The 20,597-nt window shown below is 39.0% G+C and overlaps 1 protein-coding gene across 1 annotated transcript; it reads right to left on the bottom strand.

Moving 5' to 3' along the window:
- Positions 1–7,234: 7,234 nt before the first annotated feature.
- On the bottom strand, positions 7,235–12,546 carry THBD (thrombomodulin). Its single transcript, XM_034411774.3, has one exon. The coding sequence runs from the start codon at positions 10,742–10,744 to the stop codon at positions 8,987–8,989; it is 1,758 nt and encodes a 585-aa protein (XP_034267665.1). The 5' UTR covers positions 10,745–12,546; the 3' UTR covers positions 7,235–8,986.
- Between the last annotated feature and the right edge of the window lie 8,051 nt (positions 12,547–20,597).

Here is a 20,597-nt window from a genome sequence, read left to right on the forward strand (position 1 = left end):
ACTAAAATAAGCTTCCCCCCCGAAAATAAGCCGTCCCCGAAAATATTTAAATGCAGAGCTGGGAATAAGGTAAGACAGCAAGAGGAGCCCTATCTTGCTCCATGCGCCTCAAAATAATAAGACCTTCCCGAAAATAAGGCCAAGTGTTTATTTCGGGGTTCAAAAAAATATAAGGCAGAGTCTTATTTTCGGGGAAACACGGGTATTGTATGACCCAGCAATGCCTTTCATATCATGTTGAATAAGGATCAATATAATGGATATTATTTTATATAATTATATAAAGGATGGATGTAATGGGATATAATTACAAAAAAAACTACAAGAGAATTGGAAGGATCTCATGATTATATAGAGCAGGGCTCTCAAACTCCCGGCCCATGGGCTGTATGCATCACACACTGGCCTGGCCGCGCTCATACCTGGTTTAGTGAAAGGGAAAAAAATTCCAATATGTCACGTGATGCTGCCGTGACAACGTGAGTTTGACACCCCTGGTATAGAGGGTGTGGTGGCCTAGTGATTAAGATACTGGGCTTATTGACTGAAAGGTTGGCAGTTCGAAACCCAAGTGCCACATGATGGTGTGAGCTCCAATCTTGCTCCATTCCTGCCCACCCAGCAGTTCGAAAGCATGCAAATGCAAGTAGATAAATAGGTACCTCTTTAGTGGAAAGGTAACGGCATCCTATGTACCTCACAGTATAGCCTTTCTGGCCACATAATCATGGAAGCATCTTTGGACAATGCTGGCTCCCTTGGCTAAGAAATGAAGATGAGCACCACCCTCTAGAGTCAGACACTAGGCAAGAGAAACCTTTATTTTTACCTTCATCAAGATTGTATACATTATAGTGACCAGAAATATACACATGTACTTTTCTGCTTTTTTTCAGTCACTTTATCTAAATATTACTTTCTACTTTAGCACTGATCTGTTTACAGGTGTGATGGCCTTGATTTTTATCAAATAAAATTTGCATATATCACTAAAATTTTTGGGTAGTTATTTATTGGGTTTATAAACTGGTCCCATCACAAAGGACTGTGATTGGCATATATTGCTACCTCTGTAAATTGGATACAGTACAGAGGTAGCAATATATTTACTGGATTTAAAACAGTACAAAACAGGGAAAACAATACATTACACAAGCTATACATAGCACAGCAACATTTATCAATATAACCAAAAATGAGGAGGTTTTCAATTCCCAAAGAAAACAAAATTATAGTTTTGCAGATCCCTACAGAAAGGGAGCATGATTAAAAAGACTCAGTTTGTAGTCCTTGTATATGATATCAACTCAATGAAGGAATGTGGAGGGAGCCCACACTACTAGTTCCAGTTGAATGGGTAAATGTGATCCTGCAGATATCCAGGTCCTGAGCCAGATAAGCTACTCTTTAAAGTTATCAATGAGCATCTTGAATTGCACCCAGCTGGCAAGTAATGCAGCTCTTGAAGTGTTGGGTTTCTATGCATGAACTGAGGAGCCCCCACGATTACTCAAGCATTCTAGACCAGTTTCCAAGTGATCTTCAGGATATCTCCTTTTAGACCACATTGCAGTAGTCCACTCAAGTAGTGACTTAGGTTTGAGTGACTGTGACCTCCCATTTCAGAATGGGGCATACTCAAAGTATCAGATAGAACTATCAATCCAGAATGATTCCAAATTGCATCCCAGGAAACACAACTCTATCCAGGACCAAAAATGATATTTTTCTGGAATCAGGTGGTTTCTAACTTAAAGCCACTCTGTTTTGCTGAGTCCGAAAGGAGAAGGGCGGTATAGAAATTCGAATAATAAATAAAACTGAATCTTGCTCCTCACCATCCAAAACCTAATGGCCTCCGCTCCAGATACCTGGACAGCATCTCAGTGGCATCATCTGGGAGTAATTAATTGGAACAACATCAAGCTTTGTGCCGTTCCACAATTGAGGAACCTGGGACTGATCTCTCCCCTCACCATTTATTCTTCTTTAAGAAGAAAAATCACTGCAGAACAGTGTCCCCCTTTGCCCAATCAGTGGAGGTGGTTCAGAAGGGTACCATAATCAATTGAAGGCCACTGAGCCACTGAGATATCAATCAACTCCAGGAGTATCCCATTCTCTATCTCAGTCTTGCCATAGGATGTCCATAAGTGAAATATTATTATCTCTGTATCATACACAGCCATGAAATGAATATGAGTCTAGATAAACTGTTTCCTCTCTATAGCTGGAGCAGCCCCATTACTTTTTCAATAAGTTTCCCAAGGAAGTGAAGGGTAGATATTAATCAATAATTATCCAGAATATCTGAGCTGAGCAATGGCTAGTTGACAAAAGAGTGCACATTTTGTTCTTTCAGGATGGGTGGCAACCTCTCTTCTCCCTAGGATGTATTTACCACCAATTTGACCTGATCTCCTCCTTGGAGGCTTTTATGTTTTTTTTTAACCATTCACCTTCTCTGGCCTTCCTAAATTGCTTTTACTCACTTCATGGTTTCCTTTTTACAGTCAAAAATTGCTAGAGTTGTGAAGAAAAACAATTATTTTAACAATGACTGTCAAAAAGAAAAAGGTACAAAGATTGAATAGCTACACATAGGAATTACTAAACAGGAAACTGCATTTGAAAAAAGTTAGAGTTTGTATAAACATTATGGATTTTAATTTTGTAAGCAACATAACTTTTTCAGGTCATTGTCATGGCTACGTTAGATGAAGATACTCGTTTGGGACTTATATTTATGTTCTGTAAAATGCTTTTTTGTCATTTTTGGTAATTTTATTTTTATTTTGCTGCTCTTTCATTCCCAATATTACTCAAGGGTACTGATTACTAAATATTAAATGGAGAAAAAAAATGGAGAAAAACCTAACAAACAAAATGAAGATTGCATCCTTCCCCCATCCCTATTTTTTTTATATGACCAAAGTCAAAGTCAAAGACTGTAAATTTGACCAAAGTCAAACTTACAGTCGATCAATACTCTGCCTAATCCCATCAGATCCAAACTGATCCTCTCTGCATATAAATCCAAGTAAAACAACCTCCTCACCAATTCACAATCCAGTCCAACAGCAGCCTTTACAAGGGAACAGTAACCTAGAGAAGCCCCAACTTTCCATTCTCCATCAGTTGATGATCTCAACATTCTATCTCCTTCACAATGGACTTCCCCAACTCTGCTTTCCTCCTGGAAGGTCCATTTGACCTAATAATAGAAATAGCTTCAGGTACACTGGAAGAACTTGCCTAACTCCCCCAACATGGCCAAAAAAATCAGATTCCTTGGATCTCCTACTGTGAGGTCTTAATATCTATAAAAATCTTTATGTTTACATTTGTGAGGACTCTCTAGCTTGTAAAGCAGGCACCTTCCATAGTTCTTGTCAATGCTGTGCTCTTTCTTCAAACTGAATCCACAAATAATTAGGTGGCAAGAAATAGATACAGAAAATTATCTGCCATCTGTCAATCTTTGCAATGATTGCAGCCCAAGTCTGTTAACCCTTCATGAATAAACAGTAGTATATTTAGAATGCCAGCTTTGAATCAATCTAGGGGGCTGTATCCTAGATATTTAGTAAGCAAAACAGACATTTACCGAGAATCTCAGATATGAAAGTGTTTGGGAAAAAGAATTCATAAGATCCCACCCAGTCATATAAGTATGATGGACAATACAGAAATTTTATAAATAAATAAAATGTTTATGGAGGGATAATTGATTGTGCAATAAAGTTCAAATAAAATGTGGACACTGGTAGTCCCCTCAAAATAAAACAGACAGCCTTAGATGCCCAGAGGTTGAACTATATCAAGGATCCCTCCCTAAAGATAAAAATTTGAGAACAGTGGAAGGAAAAAAACACACAAAAAAGATTTAGTTTAATTTGAAAAAATATAACTGATTTTTATGAAAGTGAAAAATTTAACAGGAGTGGAAACAATGGCTAATAAGATTTAATGACTTCCCCAAGTTGGCAAAGCTCAAAACCATAAGAATTCCTCATATAAAGTTGCATACTATGTACATACTGTGTGTGTGTGCTCTTTAAAACCAATAATTTCAGGCCTTTTTCAAATTGGCATGAATTTGGATAGAGAACTGTCTAACTTCAGACAGCAGTAATTTAAATGCTCCTTCTGTAATTTTGAGCTCACATATTAGAGTCACTGTTAAAGTCCTTTTCCATGTAAGATTTTTTTAATGGAATATTTTTTTACTTTGTGCAAAACAGTGAGTAATAACCCTCAAAACTAAACTATACTTGATATAGGCTACCGCTGATCGGATCATTAAACTATTGTACGTCTCCCTCATTAATTTTAAAACTGATTTATATATTACTGAATTGGATTTTTTAATCTTTATTGATACACTCTCCATACACATGGGCACGACCCCACACACTTAAACACACAGTTGTGTTGAAAGGCACATCAAGGAAGGATTTGAAGGAGAAAGTGCATAAAAGGAAATTATCCTTAATTCATCCTTCTGTTGTGGATTCAGAACTACTATAACCATTATCAGTTGGTTAATCTGATAAATTTGCTCTAGAAAAAGTACAAATATAAAACACAACCCCATTATAAAAGTAGGTTGAATATATGAGAATAAATCCAAATATTTCCATTATGCCAAAGGAAACACTTTTGATAGTATCTAATTTAGGGTACATAATAGACTTGGCTGTTCAAGCAAATAGGCTGACTCTGATTCTGGGTTTTATTATTTATTATTTATTAGTTAATTTGATTTGTTGTACATGTTTTTAATTTGTGTTCGCCACCCTGAGTCCTTCTGGAGAAGGGCGGCATATAAATACATGAAATAAATAAATAAATAAATAAATAAATAAATAAATAAATAAATAAATAAATTGATGAAAAAGAAAGTTAATCAAATATGAAACAGCATTTTGTAATCATAAAAATGTGGCAATCTTTCTGCATGGAAATACAAAAGTCTTTACTGCTAATCTCAAATAAATATCTATACAACCGTCTGCTCTGCTTAAGGTATAGTCTGTCCTGGGGGAAAAAAGTGCTTTAATGTAAGCTCTGGTAGTTGTTGTCATATAGACTTCTTTCGCTAAGAACCATGGTCCATTTCTTAGTTAACAACTAATAAGTTTCAGCATTTTTTAAATTTCCAAAGTTACACATTGTATTATTCTATTTGCTGTGCAGTAAATTCAAACATTTAAATATTAAAAATTCTATATAATTTTTCCATTATTATTTTTCAAACCTGTTGACCTGCATTATAATGATGAAGATAATTTTCAAAGACCACTTGTGTACACAGGTCCTCAAATTATGACTAGTCAGTTAGCTACAATCAGAAGTTGCAACAGACCTCCTTGGGATTACTTATGATCTGGTTCTGAAGTTCAAATGGCCAGTACTCCCCGTCGCCCGCCCAGCCACATGGCCACATTTTAGCCTCTCAGCAACCAGGCTGCATTCATGGCTGTATGCATCATGCATACATGTAACTGCATTTGATGATGTTTTTGTCAAAAACCAGCATTTGCCTCCAGTTTTTGGTCATAGTGAACAATTGGTTCACTTAGTGACATGATGTTCGCTGAATGCCTGTGGCCATGGCTTTCCAACCATAGCACTTGCTTAATGACCACCACAAAAAGGTCATAAAATAGGTCAGTTTTACGACAATCATGACTTATGACCAAAATGGGCAGCTCCATTACAGTTGTAAGTCGAGCATTATTTGTATAAAAGGCATACTATGTTGGGTCCTTCACCATATCTGTGTTTTATTATGTGAAGCAAGCCCAGTGCTGCAGTGTTGGCTTATTTACTTGAGAGTAAGACTTACTGAATTTGGTATAATGGATTCAGAATATTGAAATGGGCATGATTCTTTAAAAAAAAAAAAAGACTGTATACTTGTTTCCTTATATTCTTCACCCTTACTATATACATTATGATTTTCTATTTTGTCTTCATTTTTGTTTTAATTTGTTTCAGATTTGTGTTCATTTCAGGACCAACTAGAAATAGATCCCTCCTTCCCAGCATGTTCTGAAATCAGCACGGGATTTGCAAGCCTTAATATGAATCTTGTACAGCCTGCTTTTCTGCTCTGCTGGCAGATTTTCCCCCTTAGAAGGGGAAAGGAGCAAGAAATGAATGTAATCATTAATTCTCTCTGATCCATCTCACTCAGAATTATTGGAACACAGAAAGCTTACATAACAGTAAACTCAAATGATTTGAGAATAATTTGTACATAATGAAACAGAGGTTAATGCCCAGAGTTTGTAATTCATTAGTGGGTGGCCTCTATTAACAGATCAATTTAATATTTATTACTATCAACTTCTAAGAGATGTGCCTTTTTAATTAGATTTAAAGTTTAAGAAACCAAGGATGACATATCCACTTAGAAAAGTTTGAAAAACAAAAGTAGATTAAATAGAATTCCATAAGCACACATAATACACTCTCATAATTATATTGAACTTTTAGGATCATTATCCATATATAAAGTAGCTGAAGGAGATGTGCAAGGTGGCATTTAAGCTAAGGAACATGCAAAGGTTTTGAATGTTAGTGAAGTAGTTATGCAGCTTAGTTAAACTAGTGGCTAATCAAATTTCTGTTATAAGGTAACAATTACCATTTTAGGTTTACCAATCTATTATTAATTCTATAATTATCTTGTCCATTCTTAAATTAGTTTGGGATTACTATACCTAAGTTCTAAATTTATATTTTTTTATAGCTATGACTTTGCTATGTACTAACTATAGCCATTTAAATGCTAATGTCCATGGTTTCTTCATTGTTTTAATTTTTAAAATTTTAAAAACCATACCTGTTATACTACATCAGCTGTTACATTGATGTTATACATTATTTATAAAATAAATATTTCACACTTTATTTATGGTCAGAATGTCACTCTAACATTTTTTTTCCTGATAATATACATGCATTTCTTGAAATAACAAGAAACTTAGTAAGTATGCTAACTTCACAAATGTCTAGCCAAAAATGTTCTTCATTACTGAACTAATTAAAATTAATCCAGCAGTTAATTTTAGTTCTAAATTATCTGTTGATATTCTGTTCACTTGTGCAATCTTGAAAATGTTTATTTAATTTTAACAGAAACAGGTTCATAGTACATAGTACATGTGTCAATTGTGTTTTTTTTTTCAGATAAGTTTCGTATTACTTGAATGAAGGACAGGCATGAAGCTAATATAGCTTTATTTAATCCTTGCAACTTTATCCTTGAGGTTCAAGAAATCTACCATAAAATCTGGAAATCCAGACAAAATAAAGAGATGCTTGAAACACAACATGTATGTAGTATGTGAAAGAGATCATGCTGCAAATTTTATATAGATTGACTTTTTATGTACACTGATGGAAAAATAACTTTATAGCATATTTTCTATAAATACATACATAAAACATTCACTTATAAACTATCTCATTCACTTCCATTTATTAAAAGAGCCATTTTAAAGTGTTAAAAAATACCACATTGGAACTGTATTAACCAATTAACAGCAAGATTGATAATTTCCTTACCAGTGATTCATAGCCCCTTACATTTTCATCCAGTTGTTTCTCTGCTGGTAACACAGTAATAAAAATAAATTTTATATTGCTTCACTAACGGTCGGGTGACACTAGAAGTTATAAAAATCCTTCAGGAAGACATGGCTATAGTATTCAACAAATGCCTATAACATTTTTTGCAAACTCCCAATAAGATACTGCAATGGTGACATCATAACTCTGAAAGAATCCAGGTATGATAAAACTCACCAGGTATTAATTAGTTCACATTTAGCCTTTGGTTACACTTTGTACCTGAAATCAATGCAAAGGGCTTACATTTAGCTGAATTTTGTTTCAGAACTGATTAGATACAATTCACTTTACAATGTTTAAAGTCCTTTTTATCATGCTTATCATCTTAAATAAAAATGAAAGAGTTTCTCAAATGAAGGCATTAAAATGTCATTCTCCAACTCTTTCCAATACAGTACTGAAAATCTGAAAGGCATGATACAGCTTCCACTAAAACTGGTGAACATTTTATATTAGAAACAAAACATGAAAGAAAGGAATTTAATCCAGTTAAATAAAAGTGTCCAAAGTGCAAACTGGTATGTCACGTTTTTCAATTAGAGAAATCCATTGTGAAACAAATAGAACAATCTGAAAATGAGATGAAGATAAAGGAAAGTCGCACAAAGAAAAAAGGAATAACATCGCAATAAAGTAGTTGTGCTTATAACAGCAAGTACTCAAAACTACTTTGACAACACAGAAAGTTTGTATTACAAACCAAATGTCTAATAAAGAAGATAAAAGCCCAAATCTGTAATAAAAAAAAGGGGGGGAGGAGAATGGGGCTGCATAGTAGTGTATTGCAAATTAAATGGGATAATTTGGCATGGGCTGATAGCTAACTCCTTCAACATTCACAGAGACTATGTCAAGATTGTTACATAGAATTATTATCCAATAATGTTAACAAGGTGAAAGCTGTGAATTAGAAATATATGTTTAACAGTGAAAGCTTCCAGGCAAAATACTTGTAGAAGAATTTAATATCCCTCCCATTTCATTTGATCTTGATCTTCAACACAGGCAGCATCATGTCTGTACAACAAATTATAGACCAATCACGTTGTATTTGAAGAAAAGAAGGGTAGAACTAAAATCCTACATAAATGCACCCCAGACTCCATTTCTCTGCACACGTGGGATTCACATTATAAGTCAGTGACAAATACTAACATTGCTCTCACGGCATGACAATTAACTCTCGGGAAATGAAAGGAAAACATTACTTCAGAGTTCATGCAGGCAGTTATGAATTAAACAGCATCTGCACAGGACTCCACCCCCCACCCCCAAATTCATAAACATTTCCTTGCAGTTTTTAAAATTATTGTCTCTTTTCTCCTTCCAGAATGAATGTTTCCTACATTTTCTGTCTGGAAGAGTCACATGTTGAACTAACATGCTGAAGTGCCACACCACTTTCAGACTGCTGAGATTTGTAGTCTGATATGCTTTGTGCAGCATAGCGTTTCTTCACCAGGTAGCAGATAATAACTACCAACATCACAACCGTACAGGTGACGCCAACAATTATTGCAACCAATGTTCCTCGGCTGCTGCCATCCTTTGGTGGAGCAAAAGAAGGAGGAACAGGTGATTTGGGATAAGTTTCAGTTTCACCTGAAAACTCTTCTGGTTCTTCTGATGGCTCCTCACAGAAGCTGCCCGCTTCTTGAATAAGTCCATTGGGACAGATGCAGTTGTAACTGCCAGGTATATTTATGCACTTCAGGGAACCACAGAATTTAGCCTCACACTCATTGATGTCTGTGCATACTTGTATACCATCTATGTTCATTTCCAAGATAAAGTTTTCTGGACAATAGCATTCATTTATATTGTTAGGGTCACACTGTGCAGCGCATTGACTCTGGTTACAGACTTGGAGACACTTATGAGGACTTTTGGGGTCTGGAATATATCCCTCAAAACATGTGCATTTATACTCTCCATCAACAAGGTTGCAGTCATGTTCACACGTTAAATCAAAGCACGCCCATTTTTCTAGGAGGCATTTGCCCTTCACCAGATCATAGCCTTGCCAGCAGCGGCACTCAAATGCGCCCTGGGTGTTAATGCACTCCTGTTCACAAAGCCCTGGTGTGGCCTGACAGTCATCGATGTCCAAGCAGCTCTTGCCATCAGAATCCAGCTCATAACCCTCAAAGCACATACAGACTCCAGAGTCACCCTGAGGCTCACAATACTGCTGGCATCCTAAACTGGCACAGGGGGACCAGCAGCTCCGTTGGTCCTCCAACAACGTCTTGCCTTCCAGGCAGGCGCAATGGGGTCTCCCTTCCTCGTCCAAATGACACTGATCGTCACAGCCCCCATTTTGCAACTGGCAATCCCAGGCGCCGGGCGCGGCTGAAACCCATTCGAAAGACCCGTTGTTGCCCTGAGCACGGCACTCCAGAACGGCACCCAAACTCTGCACCACCGCCGTAGTGCCCGGCGGAGAAGCCACCAGATCGCTCTCTCGGGCGCCGAAGGGCGTGAGGTAAGTGACCGCGAAGGCGGCCGGCAGGGGCCCGCAGGTCCCGTTCGGATAGTTGTACTCGCAGAGGATGGCTTCGGCGGAGGCGTTGCAGGCGCGCTCCTGCCACCTCAGTTGGGCAGTCACCGCCACGCACATGGGGCCGCAGGTGGGCACTTTTGCGTCGGACCCGTTGCTCTCCCAAGCGTCGAAGTCCGTCCGCTCGTCGCCGGTCACCCACTGAAATCCCCGCAGGCGTTTCGTCGGTTCGACGCAGCGGTTCCCGGGCAGGCGCAAGCCTAGCCAGGCGCTGCCGGGGCGGTCGCGCAGCAGCAGCAGCGCAATGGCCTCCGCAGCCACCGTGGAGCGGACCGTCATGAGGTGTCCGCCGCCTGCCTCGCACACGCCGCCCGCCTCGGTGAAAGTCCTGGAAATGCCGAATAAACCGAAGCAGGCGGAGCCCAAGCACTGCGCGCCTAAGGGGATCGGCGCTGGAGACGGAGTGGGTAACGCCAACCCTGCTCTCAGGCTGCCCATCGCCACTAGGAGGAACCACATGTTAGCGGCGATTACGGCGAGCGCACTTCGAGTGAAACTGGGGTGCTCCGTCGTCGCTTCCCGTTCAGGCGGTCGCAGCATTTATAGCGCCTTCCATGCGAGGGGAGGAGGGGAGAAAACCAGGAGAAATAAGGGAAGCACCGCCCGCCCAGGAGGCGATCTCCCTCTGGAGCAGGAGCAGAGTCAGAGTCTCACACACTCACACCCAGCTGGATGCAGCGCTGAGAAGGGAAGCCAGCCAGCCCCGCCCTCATTTCCTCGACTATTGGCGCAGGAAATTGAGGCTTCCACCCGATCCTTCTTAGTCCGGAGAAGTGGCTGCTGTCAGCAGCCAAATGCTAGATAGCGTCCATAAAGTTAGCTAGCTTTCTTTTTGCTCTTTAGCTGGCTCTCCATTTCTAAAGTAGCATTTGACTACTAACTGCGAGTAACTGCATGGAACTAATGCAATCTTTGTCCAAACCTGGCACCAAGTTGCAACCACTGTCCTTTAAATGTCCTGGTGGTGTGGAAGTACTTCCCTGGCTGAGGCATTTGCTCAGTTCTGGCATGTTCTTTGTGGTTGCTGCTGCTGCTGCTGCTTCCAAAAGAAAGGAAAGTTTTCTGAGGGTTTTAGATGTGGAGAGCGGAAGATGTCCAATAAACTTTAGTGCTCAAAAGTGGAAAAGCCAATAGCTGAAAGATAGTGCCCATAAAGCATTGTAAGTGCCTTAGTCTTAACAGTATTATAAATCCAGGAAAATCTTCTTGTGGAACAAAGGAACAGACAAACTCTGTTTATTCTGCATTCAAACCCACCAAACTGCTGCTTGAACACACCAGTTCTCTCAAAAGCTTCCCAAAATGTTATGGCCGAAATTAAATAGGTTTTGCTTCGATATTTGATACTGTATGTTTATTTAGTGATCATCTCACCTGTAGAGGGTAAAGAGATTGACTCTGGTGGAAAGAGGGAAGATCTATTCCCAAGGCAACAAGTAGATAAATACTGCTTTGGCCCCATCTGAAATAGTTTTCAGGTAGGCACCCCCTAACTCACTACTGCATACAGTTTTGGTCACCACGATGTAAAAAGGGTGTTGAGACTCTAGAAAGAATACAGAGAAGAGAAACTAAGATGATCAGGGCACTGGAAACTAAAATGTGAAGAATGGTTGCAGGAATTGGATATGTCTAGTTTAATGAAAAGAAGGACTAGGGTTGACATGATAGTAGTGTTCCAATATCTCAGGGGCTGTCACAAAGGAGAAGGGGTCAACCTGTTATCCAAAGCACTTGAAGATGGACAAAAAGCTAATCAAGGAGAGAAGCAACCTCGAACTAAAGAGAAATTTCCTGATAGTTTAAATAATAAATCAGTGGAATGAAATGCCTCCAGAAGTTGTGGGTGCTTCAACACTGGAAATTTTTAAGAGACATTTCATTTATCTGAAATGGTATATAAGGTTTCCTGCCTGAATTGGGGGGGGGGGGTTGGACTAGAAGATCTCCAAGGTCCCTTCCAACTCTGTTATTCTGTTCACTTGAATATAAAAGAGAGAGAAGGAAAGCACATTCAGACTTGCAAGTTTGTTGTCAACCCTAGGAGATAGACCAAACCAAGAAGAGTTCACCTAGGCATAAAATTATTTTTACAAAATTGGTCATAGTAACAGAAACTTGCAAGTATAAATTTCCATTGCTTTTTTCCCTTTTGCATGAATTGGCAGTTGCATTGTGGAAAATTTATCAAAATGTTTTAGAGTCCTCTAGATTAGCTCTCTGGTCTTGGCCATTACCCATGTTGTCTGAAAGAGACTTAGCGGAGAGAATGTGCTTTCATGAGCTAATGAGCATCTCAATAAACAGGATGATCCTATGCAAAAAAACTTTCATTAATTCCCAGCCCTTCCCGGTTAATCAAAAAATAGCTTTTTTTTTTTTTTTGCTATATTGTCTAGTTCACACATAATTGAAATGGAACTTTTATCCAAAATTATTACTATTAATAAAGTAGAATCAGTTTGATGTAGCTAGAAACCGGGAGCCTATGAGTTGTATTTCTGCCTTAGGCACCAAGGCAGATCTGGGTGATCTTGGACTCATTGTTCTCACTCTGCCTTACAAAGAAGCCAGAGGAGGTTACAAGCTACTCTCAATTTACCACAACTGAGACCAGAATTTCCATTGCTAAGCAAGGCAGTTGTTAAGTGAGTTGTGACCAATTTTATAACCTTTTTTTGACATGTTGTTAAGCAAATCAGTGCTGTTGTTAAGTGAATCACTTGGTCATTAACTGAAGCCAGCTCCCCTTCCATTGACTTTGCAGTCAGAAGCTGGCTGGGAAGAATGCAAATGTTGATCACTTGATCCCAGAACTCAGCAACTATTGTTAAACACATGCTGGTTCCAAGCCCTGGGATTTTGATCACATGACTGTGAGGGTGCTGCAAAGGTCAAAATTGTGAGGCTCAATCATAAGTCACTTTTTTCAATGCCATTGTAACTGGTCTTAAATGAATGATTGTAAATCGAGGACTATCTGTACTTCCAAAAATCTTGCCAAAAAACCCTGCATGGATATGTCCAGGATAGTTTCCAGACGTCAATTATCTGTCTACAGGTAGTTTATGACTTACAAACATTCATTTAACAACAATTTGAAATTGTGATGGCACTGAAAAAAGTGACTGGTCCTTTCACTATGAGTGTCACAGCATCCCCATAATCATGTGAACAAAATTTGGGCTTTTGGCAACTGGTATGTATTTATGACTGAATTTCCTTAACAATTGTGTGATTCAATTAACAACTGTGGTGATTTAGTGACGATAGCAAAAACGATCATAAAACTGGGTACAGCTCATTTAACAATCACATCACTTAGTGATGGAAGTTCTGGCCCCAGTTGGGTCATAAATTGAGGACTGTCTGTATATATCTGGATAAAAATGGGAAAATGAAATGTCTTTTGGTGGTAATTGTAGGAGATCTCCCCTCTAAGGAGCACCCCTGGACGTTTCTCATTCCCGTCCATCAAAGTACTAACAAACAAATGGTACTGCGGATAGGCAGAGGAGAGCCATCCTTGAAAACAGCCCAGCCACAGCTTCTTTTGAAAATGATGCTTTCACTGGTCTGAACGGTCCCCTACATTGTACCTGTGCTGCAGGCAGAGATGGTGCTCGGTGATAAGAAGGACTATCTGTGATGCCTTCACAGATGAAGCAAATGGGGATATTGGGAGGGAGGGTGAAATCATTTTCATCCCTCACATTTTTTCTGGAAGATTAAGAAATATACCATTAAAGGCAGGGGTGGGATTCAGCCAGTTCAGACCGGTTTGGGCAAACCGGATGTTAATTTTAATCTGGTTCACCGAACTGGTTGTCCCAAGGACTGGCTGACCCCACCCCGCCCCTCCCAGGAACCTCCACGTGGCCCATTTTGGATGCCAGGTAAGTGCAGGGCATGCACAGAGGCTCTGGGAGGGCGAAAAACGGGCCTACCGGAAGTCCGGAAACAGGCCTGTTTCTGGCCTCCAGAGGGCCTCCAGTGCCCAGTGGAGGCCATTTCTGCCCTCCTGGAGGCTCCAGAAAAGCCTCTGGAGCCTGGGGAGGGCAAAAAATAGGCCTACTGGAAGTACCGGAAGTCCGGAAACGGGCCAATTTCTGGCCTCCAGAGCACCTTCGGTGCCCGGGTGAGGCCGTTTTCGCCCTCATGGGAGGCTCCATGAAAGCCTCTGGAGCCTGGGGAGGGTGAAAATGTCTCCGCCCCATGGTGCAGCAGGCTGACCATGACCATGCCCACCCAGCAACCAGGCAGCGAACTGGTTGCTGAATTTTTTCAATCCCATCCCTGATTAAAGGTAGTCTTTATTTAGTGACTATCTCATACAGCAGAAGTGAGGAGCTATGGCCCCTTTATGACTTGTGGACTTCAACTCCCAGAATTTCCGAGCCAGAAGTCCACAAATCATAAAAGGGCCATAGTTCCCCACCCCTGTCAGACAGTGACTGCTCAAAGTGACAGTGATGAAAATGTAAGTTTGTGACTAATGCCGACATTTACGATCTTCATATGTCTGCCAAGCAAAGCAAAATAAGATCTTATGCATAGTCAATAGTTTCACATAGCAGCCACTTCACTTAGTGACTGGATTGGCAATCCCAATTGTGTTGTCACTAAATGAGGACTACCTGTAATAGAAACTCCTCTATTAATATGCCTCCTCCCACCCTTCTCGGTAGAAAAGAACATGATTTCAAAGAATGCAATTAGCATTGCATGTAATAAGTTTCTTAGAAGCAAGTCATGTTTTTCAATGGAATGTGTGTTTCTTGTGGTTGTACTGGTACAATACCTACTAGTGTTCGGTATAAGTACATAAAAAGGTAGAAAAATAAATTTCATTTCTGAACATAGAGTGGATACATGTTAGGAGACGGTATGAATGATGAAATTGCATTTAAGGGAATTCAGCTGAATTCATGGATAGCCTTGGCGGACATAATACAGCAACTATCGACTGTAGAATTAGACTGCATGCATTTGCAAGCCCTTCTGAAGTAGAAACATGCCTTTGATTGTCAGGCCTTTTGCAGAAGCAGCAGAGAAAGAATTCAAAATCTATCACATTTGCCCTCTGTCCCCTTTTATGCAATAACAGGGGAGTGTGCTCTTATTTTTCAAAACATGATTTATCCAATGATTAAATAGTGCTTTTCCCATGACTGAGATGATAGCTACTGATGAGAATTCCTGCGTCACTAAATACGTTTGGCAAGAAAGGGGATGATGTTGCAGATGAATTTCAAAGATTGGAAAACCCCTCAAGGATGAGATAATTGGAGTAATAGAACAGCTGTAACCATTGCAAGAAAAGTTTAACGCTTCTGCTAAAGTAGATAATTAGCAGCCAACAACAAATTAAGGAACTGCCATCCGATCAGAACAATAACTTTCTGTTTTGAGACATTGCTCTAAAATGAAATGGATCCAATGCCTCCAATGTCTTTCAGTATTTCCAGTTCAAGCTGGTAAGGAAGCTACTTTCAAAAGAAAAAAGATAAGCTCCAAGAGATAATGTGTGATAAGATATTGTGTTGGGTTTCTAGTGGAAAGATTCCAATTTGATAATATAAACTACTGAATATCCTTTTGCAAGTCACTTTTGCTAAGTTTCATGATTTATCTGGCTTTTTAGCCTTACAGTGTTGCATGAAACCTGGCATCATAGTTTGAAATTACTTATTCAAGCACATAAGAAATATCTAGTTTAGCTAGGCTTATTGATTTTGTTTGGAATTATGTTTGTGTATGATTGTTTGCCTACCTGTTTTTTCCCCCTATTTTCTTTTTTCAATGAATATTTTGTAGCAAGAGATTTGGCTTCTTCCATTAGGAATGTCTCCATTAAAACCATTTGCAAGACTACACAGTTGTTCCTTTTGTTTCAGTACTGACAAATGTTTTGATAGGTTTCGTATTTTTAAGTTTTTTTGTTCTCCTTAGGTTGAGTAGAAGGAAGTCATATTTAAAGAACACCTAAACAATCCTTGGAAGTGTCTCAGAGAGAATTTTTTGCTCCTAGTTTCTAACCATAACCCTAATCCTACCATTACCTTCTGAAATGAGAGAGAGGGGACCTGCCAGAAGAAGGTTGGGTGGAAATAAAGGGCTTAAAACAAAGGTGGGCTGCTGCCGGTTCGGACTGGTTTGCCCGTACCGGTAGTTCCGACCACTGGCTGGGCCTACCCACACGCCCCAATGCTATCCCGTCCTATATATCTTACTCTCTGGCTCGCTGGCCCGCCCATGCAGCCCAGCTGATTTCTACGCCTCACCCGCTCCACTCACTGCAGCTTTCCATGAAGGTGTGTGTTTGAAGTTGTGCGGAAGGCGCACATACGCTCACATTTTAGGTTCAGCACTAGCGAACCAGTTGTTAAATTATGTGAAGCCAGTGGTGAAATCTGAACTGGTTTGCTACTGGTTCGCTGGCCGCACATGCGCACCAAATGCACACTGTGTGCGCAGTGCACACCAAACGCATGTGTGCGTATGTGCAGTGCGCACCAAATGCCCTCTGTGTTTAAAAAGCTACCGGTTCAGTCTAACCGGTAGTTAAAAAAAGCTATGATCCGACCTGGATTTCCTGCTTTCTGGCAAAGCTAAACCACGCGGCACAGGTGATCGCCTGAATTGGAGCGAACCGGTAGCATTTCACTCCTGTGTGAAGCCTACCTCTGGCTTAAAAGTAAGCTCACCCAGATACTCATAAATTCATGTGCTTGTTGGCATAGCAGAAGATATGCACTGTCATGACATAAGATGTAGATGATGTAGTGGAATTCGGAGATTAGAAATCGATTGTAGAAGTTTACACTCTTTTGAAGTTTATTTTATTAAGTATGTAATCTTACTATTTTCACTCAGGCCATGATGAAGTTATCAGTGACAATGAGGAGGAATTCCTGTCATGGGGAATATTTAGATAGGTTAATAATGTTTGCACCAAGAGAAGGGTAGGTAAGGATCACGGTGGCCTTTCTCAAGCATGATGAAACTAATTGTTAGAGGCTGAGGGTGGAAAGATTAACTTCCTTATCTTCCCTTTAAAAAAACTCAGGTTTTAAGTTAATCAACTACGTAGCATAATATCTCGCAAAACAGTTTAACTCAGCTGCTAAGAATGAGACACTGTGAGATGATGTGGAAGACCAAATGGTAAAAAAAAGTATCTTCTCCCAAAATTTCCACGTCTTTCCAAAATGTTGGGAATGACGTGCAAGGATCACTTCGATTTTCTTACTGTTTTTTCCTCTTTAAAAGTAGTTTTTAGTACACAGGAAGAAAGAGATGGGGGGGATATAAAATAGGGAAAAAAATACAGTAGAAAGCGATTAAGTTTTTAAATAGTACATTAAATCTAGAATAAGTGGAATGATATTGATCAGTATTTTAATTATATCGATGGAGAAAGTGTGTAGAGAACCAATGATGTCAATCCTAGGTTGTATGCCTGGATTAGCCCCATACTCTGTAAATGTATTATTCTTCATTTTGATAAATTCCAAAATTTTGATACATAATTTATTATATGATATTATAATATAATATTATAATATATTTATAATATATTAACAAGCTAACCGTTATTTTATCAAAATAAAATAAAATAAAATTTGAACTTGAACTCGTGACCCTCCGGTCAGCAAGCCCAGCATCTTAACTGCTTGGCCATCACACCCCCTATCACATGCATGAGTGGCATCTAAAACTTCTGAATTACAATAGCACTAAAATTGTTTGGGTGATTCCAAATATTTTTATAAACAATTACTATATTTGCCTTTGTAATTCTCTTCAATTGTTTATAAAAATATTTGAAATCACCCAAATAATTTTAGTGCTGATTGTAAGTCAGAAGTTTAGATGCCATTAATGCATGTGACAGGGGGCTTGATGGCCGAGCAGTTAAGACGCTGGGCTTGTTGACCGGAGGGTCATGAGTTCAAGACCAAGTACTACATGATGGAGTGAGCTTCTATTACTTGCCTCAGCTCCTGCCAACTAGCAGTTTGAAAACATGTAAATGCAAGTAGTTAAATACCAGTTTGGAGAGAAGGTAATAGTGTTCTGTGTGCCTTGGTGTATATTCATGCTGGCCACATGACCATGAAAGCATCCTTGAACAACTCTTCAGGTGTGAATAGATGAGCTCTGCTCCCGAGAGTTGGACACAACTGGCAGAGGAAACCTTTACCTTTTTAATGCATGTAGAGTTTGTGATTGAAAGATGTTTTTAATTGCCTGCAGTTTTCAACAACTTGTTAAAAGTTTGATTGAGAGAACAATCTAGAATTTTAATATCACTATTAACTCATGAATTTCCCTCCAGAAAGCTTTACCTGAAATTTTCAAACTGTTCCCAGTTTGATATTGCTGACAATATCAAATCAAATCAAATCTGTATGACTTTATTACAGTCACAGACCAGTATATGCTAACAATATGAATCCTCAGAATATTCATACTCTCAAATGCCTATGGAGATTCTTAATCATCCAGGTCAGGATTGTCCCAAAGATGCTTTTTCAAAAGGCAACTGGACTTTCTTAGTCTTTCCTTGAAGACATTTCGCTTCTCTTTCAAGAAGTTTCTTCAGTTCTGATTAAATTTGACAATATGAATGTTCTGAGGATAAATCTGTCAAACACTGAATTCAACACTCCCCCCTCTGTCCTCCCTGGTAAAGTATTTTAGGTAAACAAGATTCAAAAGTTCTTTTTTAAACAAGTACTAGAACACTGTTTGAATACAGAAACTAGGGTAAGAGTAAGTCAGTTGGAGTCATCTTAGATAAGTAAAAATCTGCCTCCATTGCCCTTGGCTCAGACATCACCCCATACAACTATAGTCTTTAGTATCAGGATAGCAGAAGCAAATACCTTTTTAGTGTGTGCATAATGGTATCTTGATGATTAAAATGAAAAATATGAAATTGCAATTTTTAAAAAAAAATATGTTTTGTTCTTGCTCTAGAAATCTATCTAGACTCCTGTATAATACGTAAAACATTGGGGACAGGGTTCTCAATCTTGTTATTGTCTTTCTATATTTTCATTTCTATATCTCTTCATAGAGGAACTTGGGACCAAACTGTCAAATACGATGCAATTTCCTTTTGCAATAATATGTATTATATTAAGCTACATGTATTATATTCGGCTACCTATATTTTTCTAAGGAGGTAATGGGAATGATTGAATGCATTAAATTTTGAAGGATGGGGCTGAAAAAAATTATATTTAACTGCACCTATTGGTAACAATCTCATAAAAAGCTCAACTCCCAGAACCAACCAAATTGTTTCCTTGATTAAAATATAGAAGCGATTTTCCCTTTCCTTCTCCTCCTTTTCCAACTTCCCAGTCTACACTCCGGTGTGTCATGGGGAAATCTCCTATACAAAAGCCAAGAGAGCTTACCGTAGCTTTTGGGAAGCAACTAAGGTGGGTGAGGTACTGTAACCCAGTTGGGATGAGATTAGAATAGGATGATAATAGGTTCAGGAAGTCCTCAATTTAGGACCACAACTGAGCCCAACATTTCTGTGGCTAAGCAAGATAGTTATTATGTGAGTTTCCCCCCATTTTACAATCTTTCTTGCCACAGCTGTTAAGAGAATCATTGCAGTTATTAAGTTGATAACAAAGTTGTTAAGTGAATCTGGCTTCCCTGTTAAGTTTGCTTGTCAGAAAGTCACAAAATATGATCACATGAACCCCAGGACACTGCAACTGTCATAAATATGAACCAGTTGCCAAGCATCTGAATTTTGATCATGTAACTGCAGGGATGCTGCAGTTGTCGTAAGTATGAAAAACAGTCATAAGTCACTTTTTTCAGTGCCTTTGTAACTTCAAATGGTCACTAAACCAATGGTTGTAAGTTGAGGATAATTTGTATTGTGTTTCACTCATTAAATTAAAAAAAATTGATGTTCTTGATCTTGCTTGTTTGTATGGAATTCACCAGAATTTGGTCTAGAAATACTTCATACATTTGTATCCATAGACTCAGTGAGAAATATAGATTTGATGATTGCAAAATATATGGTTCTTTGATGTCAGTACATGGGATCTCCCAGAAACTTTTTCATTAGTGTTCTTCCAGGGAAAAATATATTTTAATTTTTCTTAATTTATAGGGGCATTATATGGAAATTAAGTATGTCTAAATTCATGTTCTGAAACTGCATAGAGCAGATATTAGCAGTGAGCAGCTGATTTCCAGCTGCTGACTCCAGCCTTCAAATTTTACAGTACTCTGTTTCTGTTATAATTTTCTGTAAGACATACACATAGCCACGGTGGCGATTGATACCCCTAGACTTATGGTCATGGGGGACTTCAACCTGCCATCCGTCGGTGAGGTGTCTGAGGTGGCT

This window comes from Pantherophis guttatus, chromosome 3 (assembly GCF_059756535.1).
Source record: "Pantherophis guttatus breed Tessera chromosome 3, ASM5975653v1, whole genome shotgun sequence".
NCBI classification, from domain to species: domain Eukaryota; kingdom Metazoa; phylum Chordata; class Lepidosauria; order Squamata; family Colubridae; genus Pantherophis; species Pantherophis guttatus.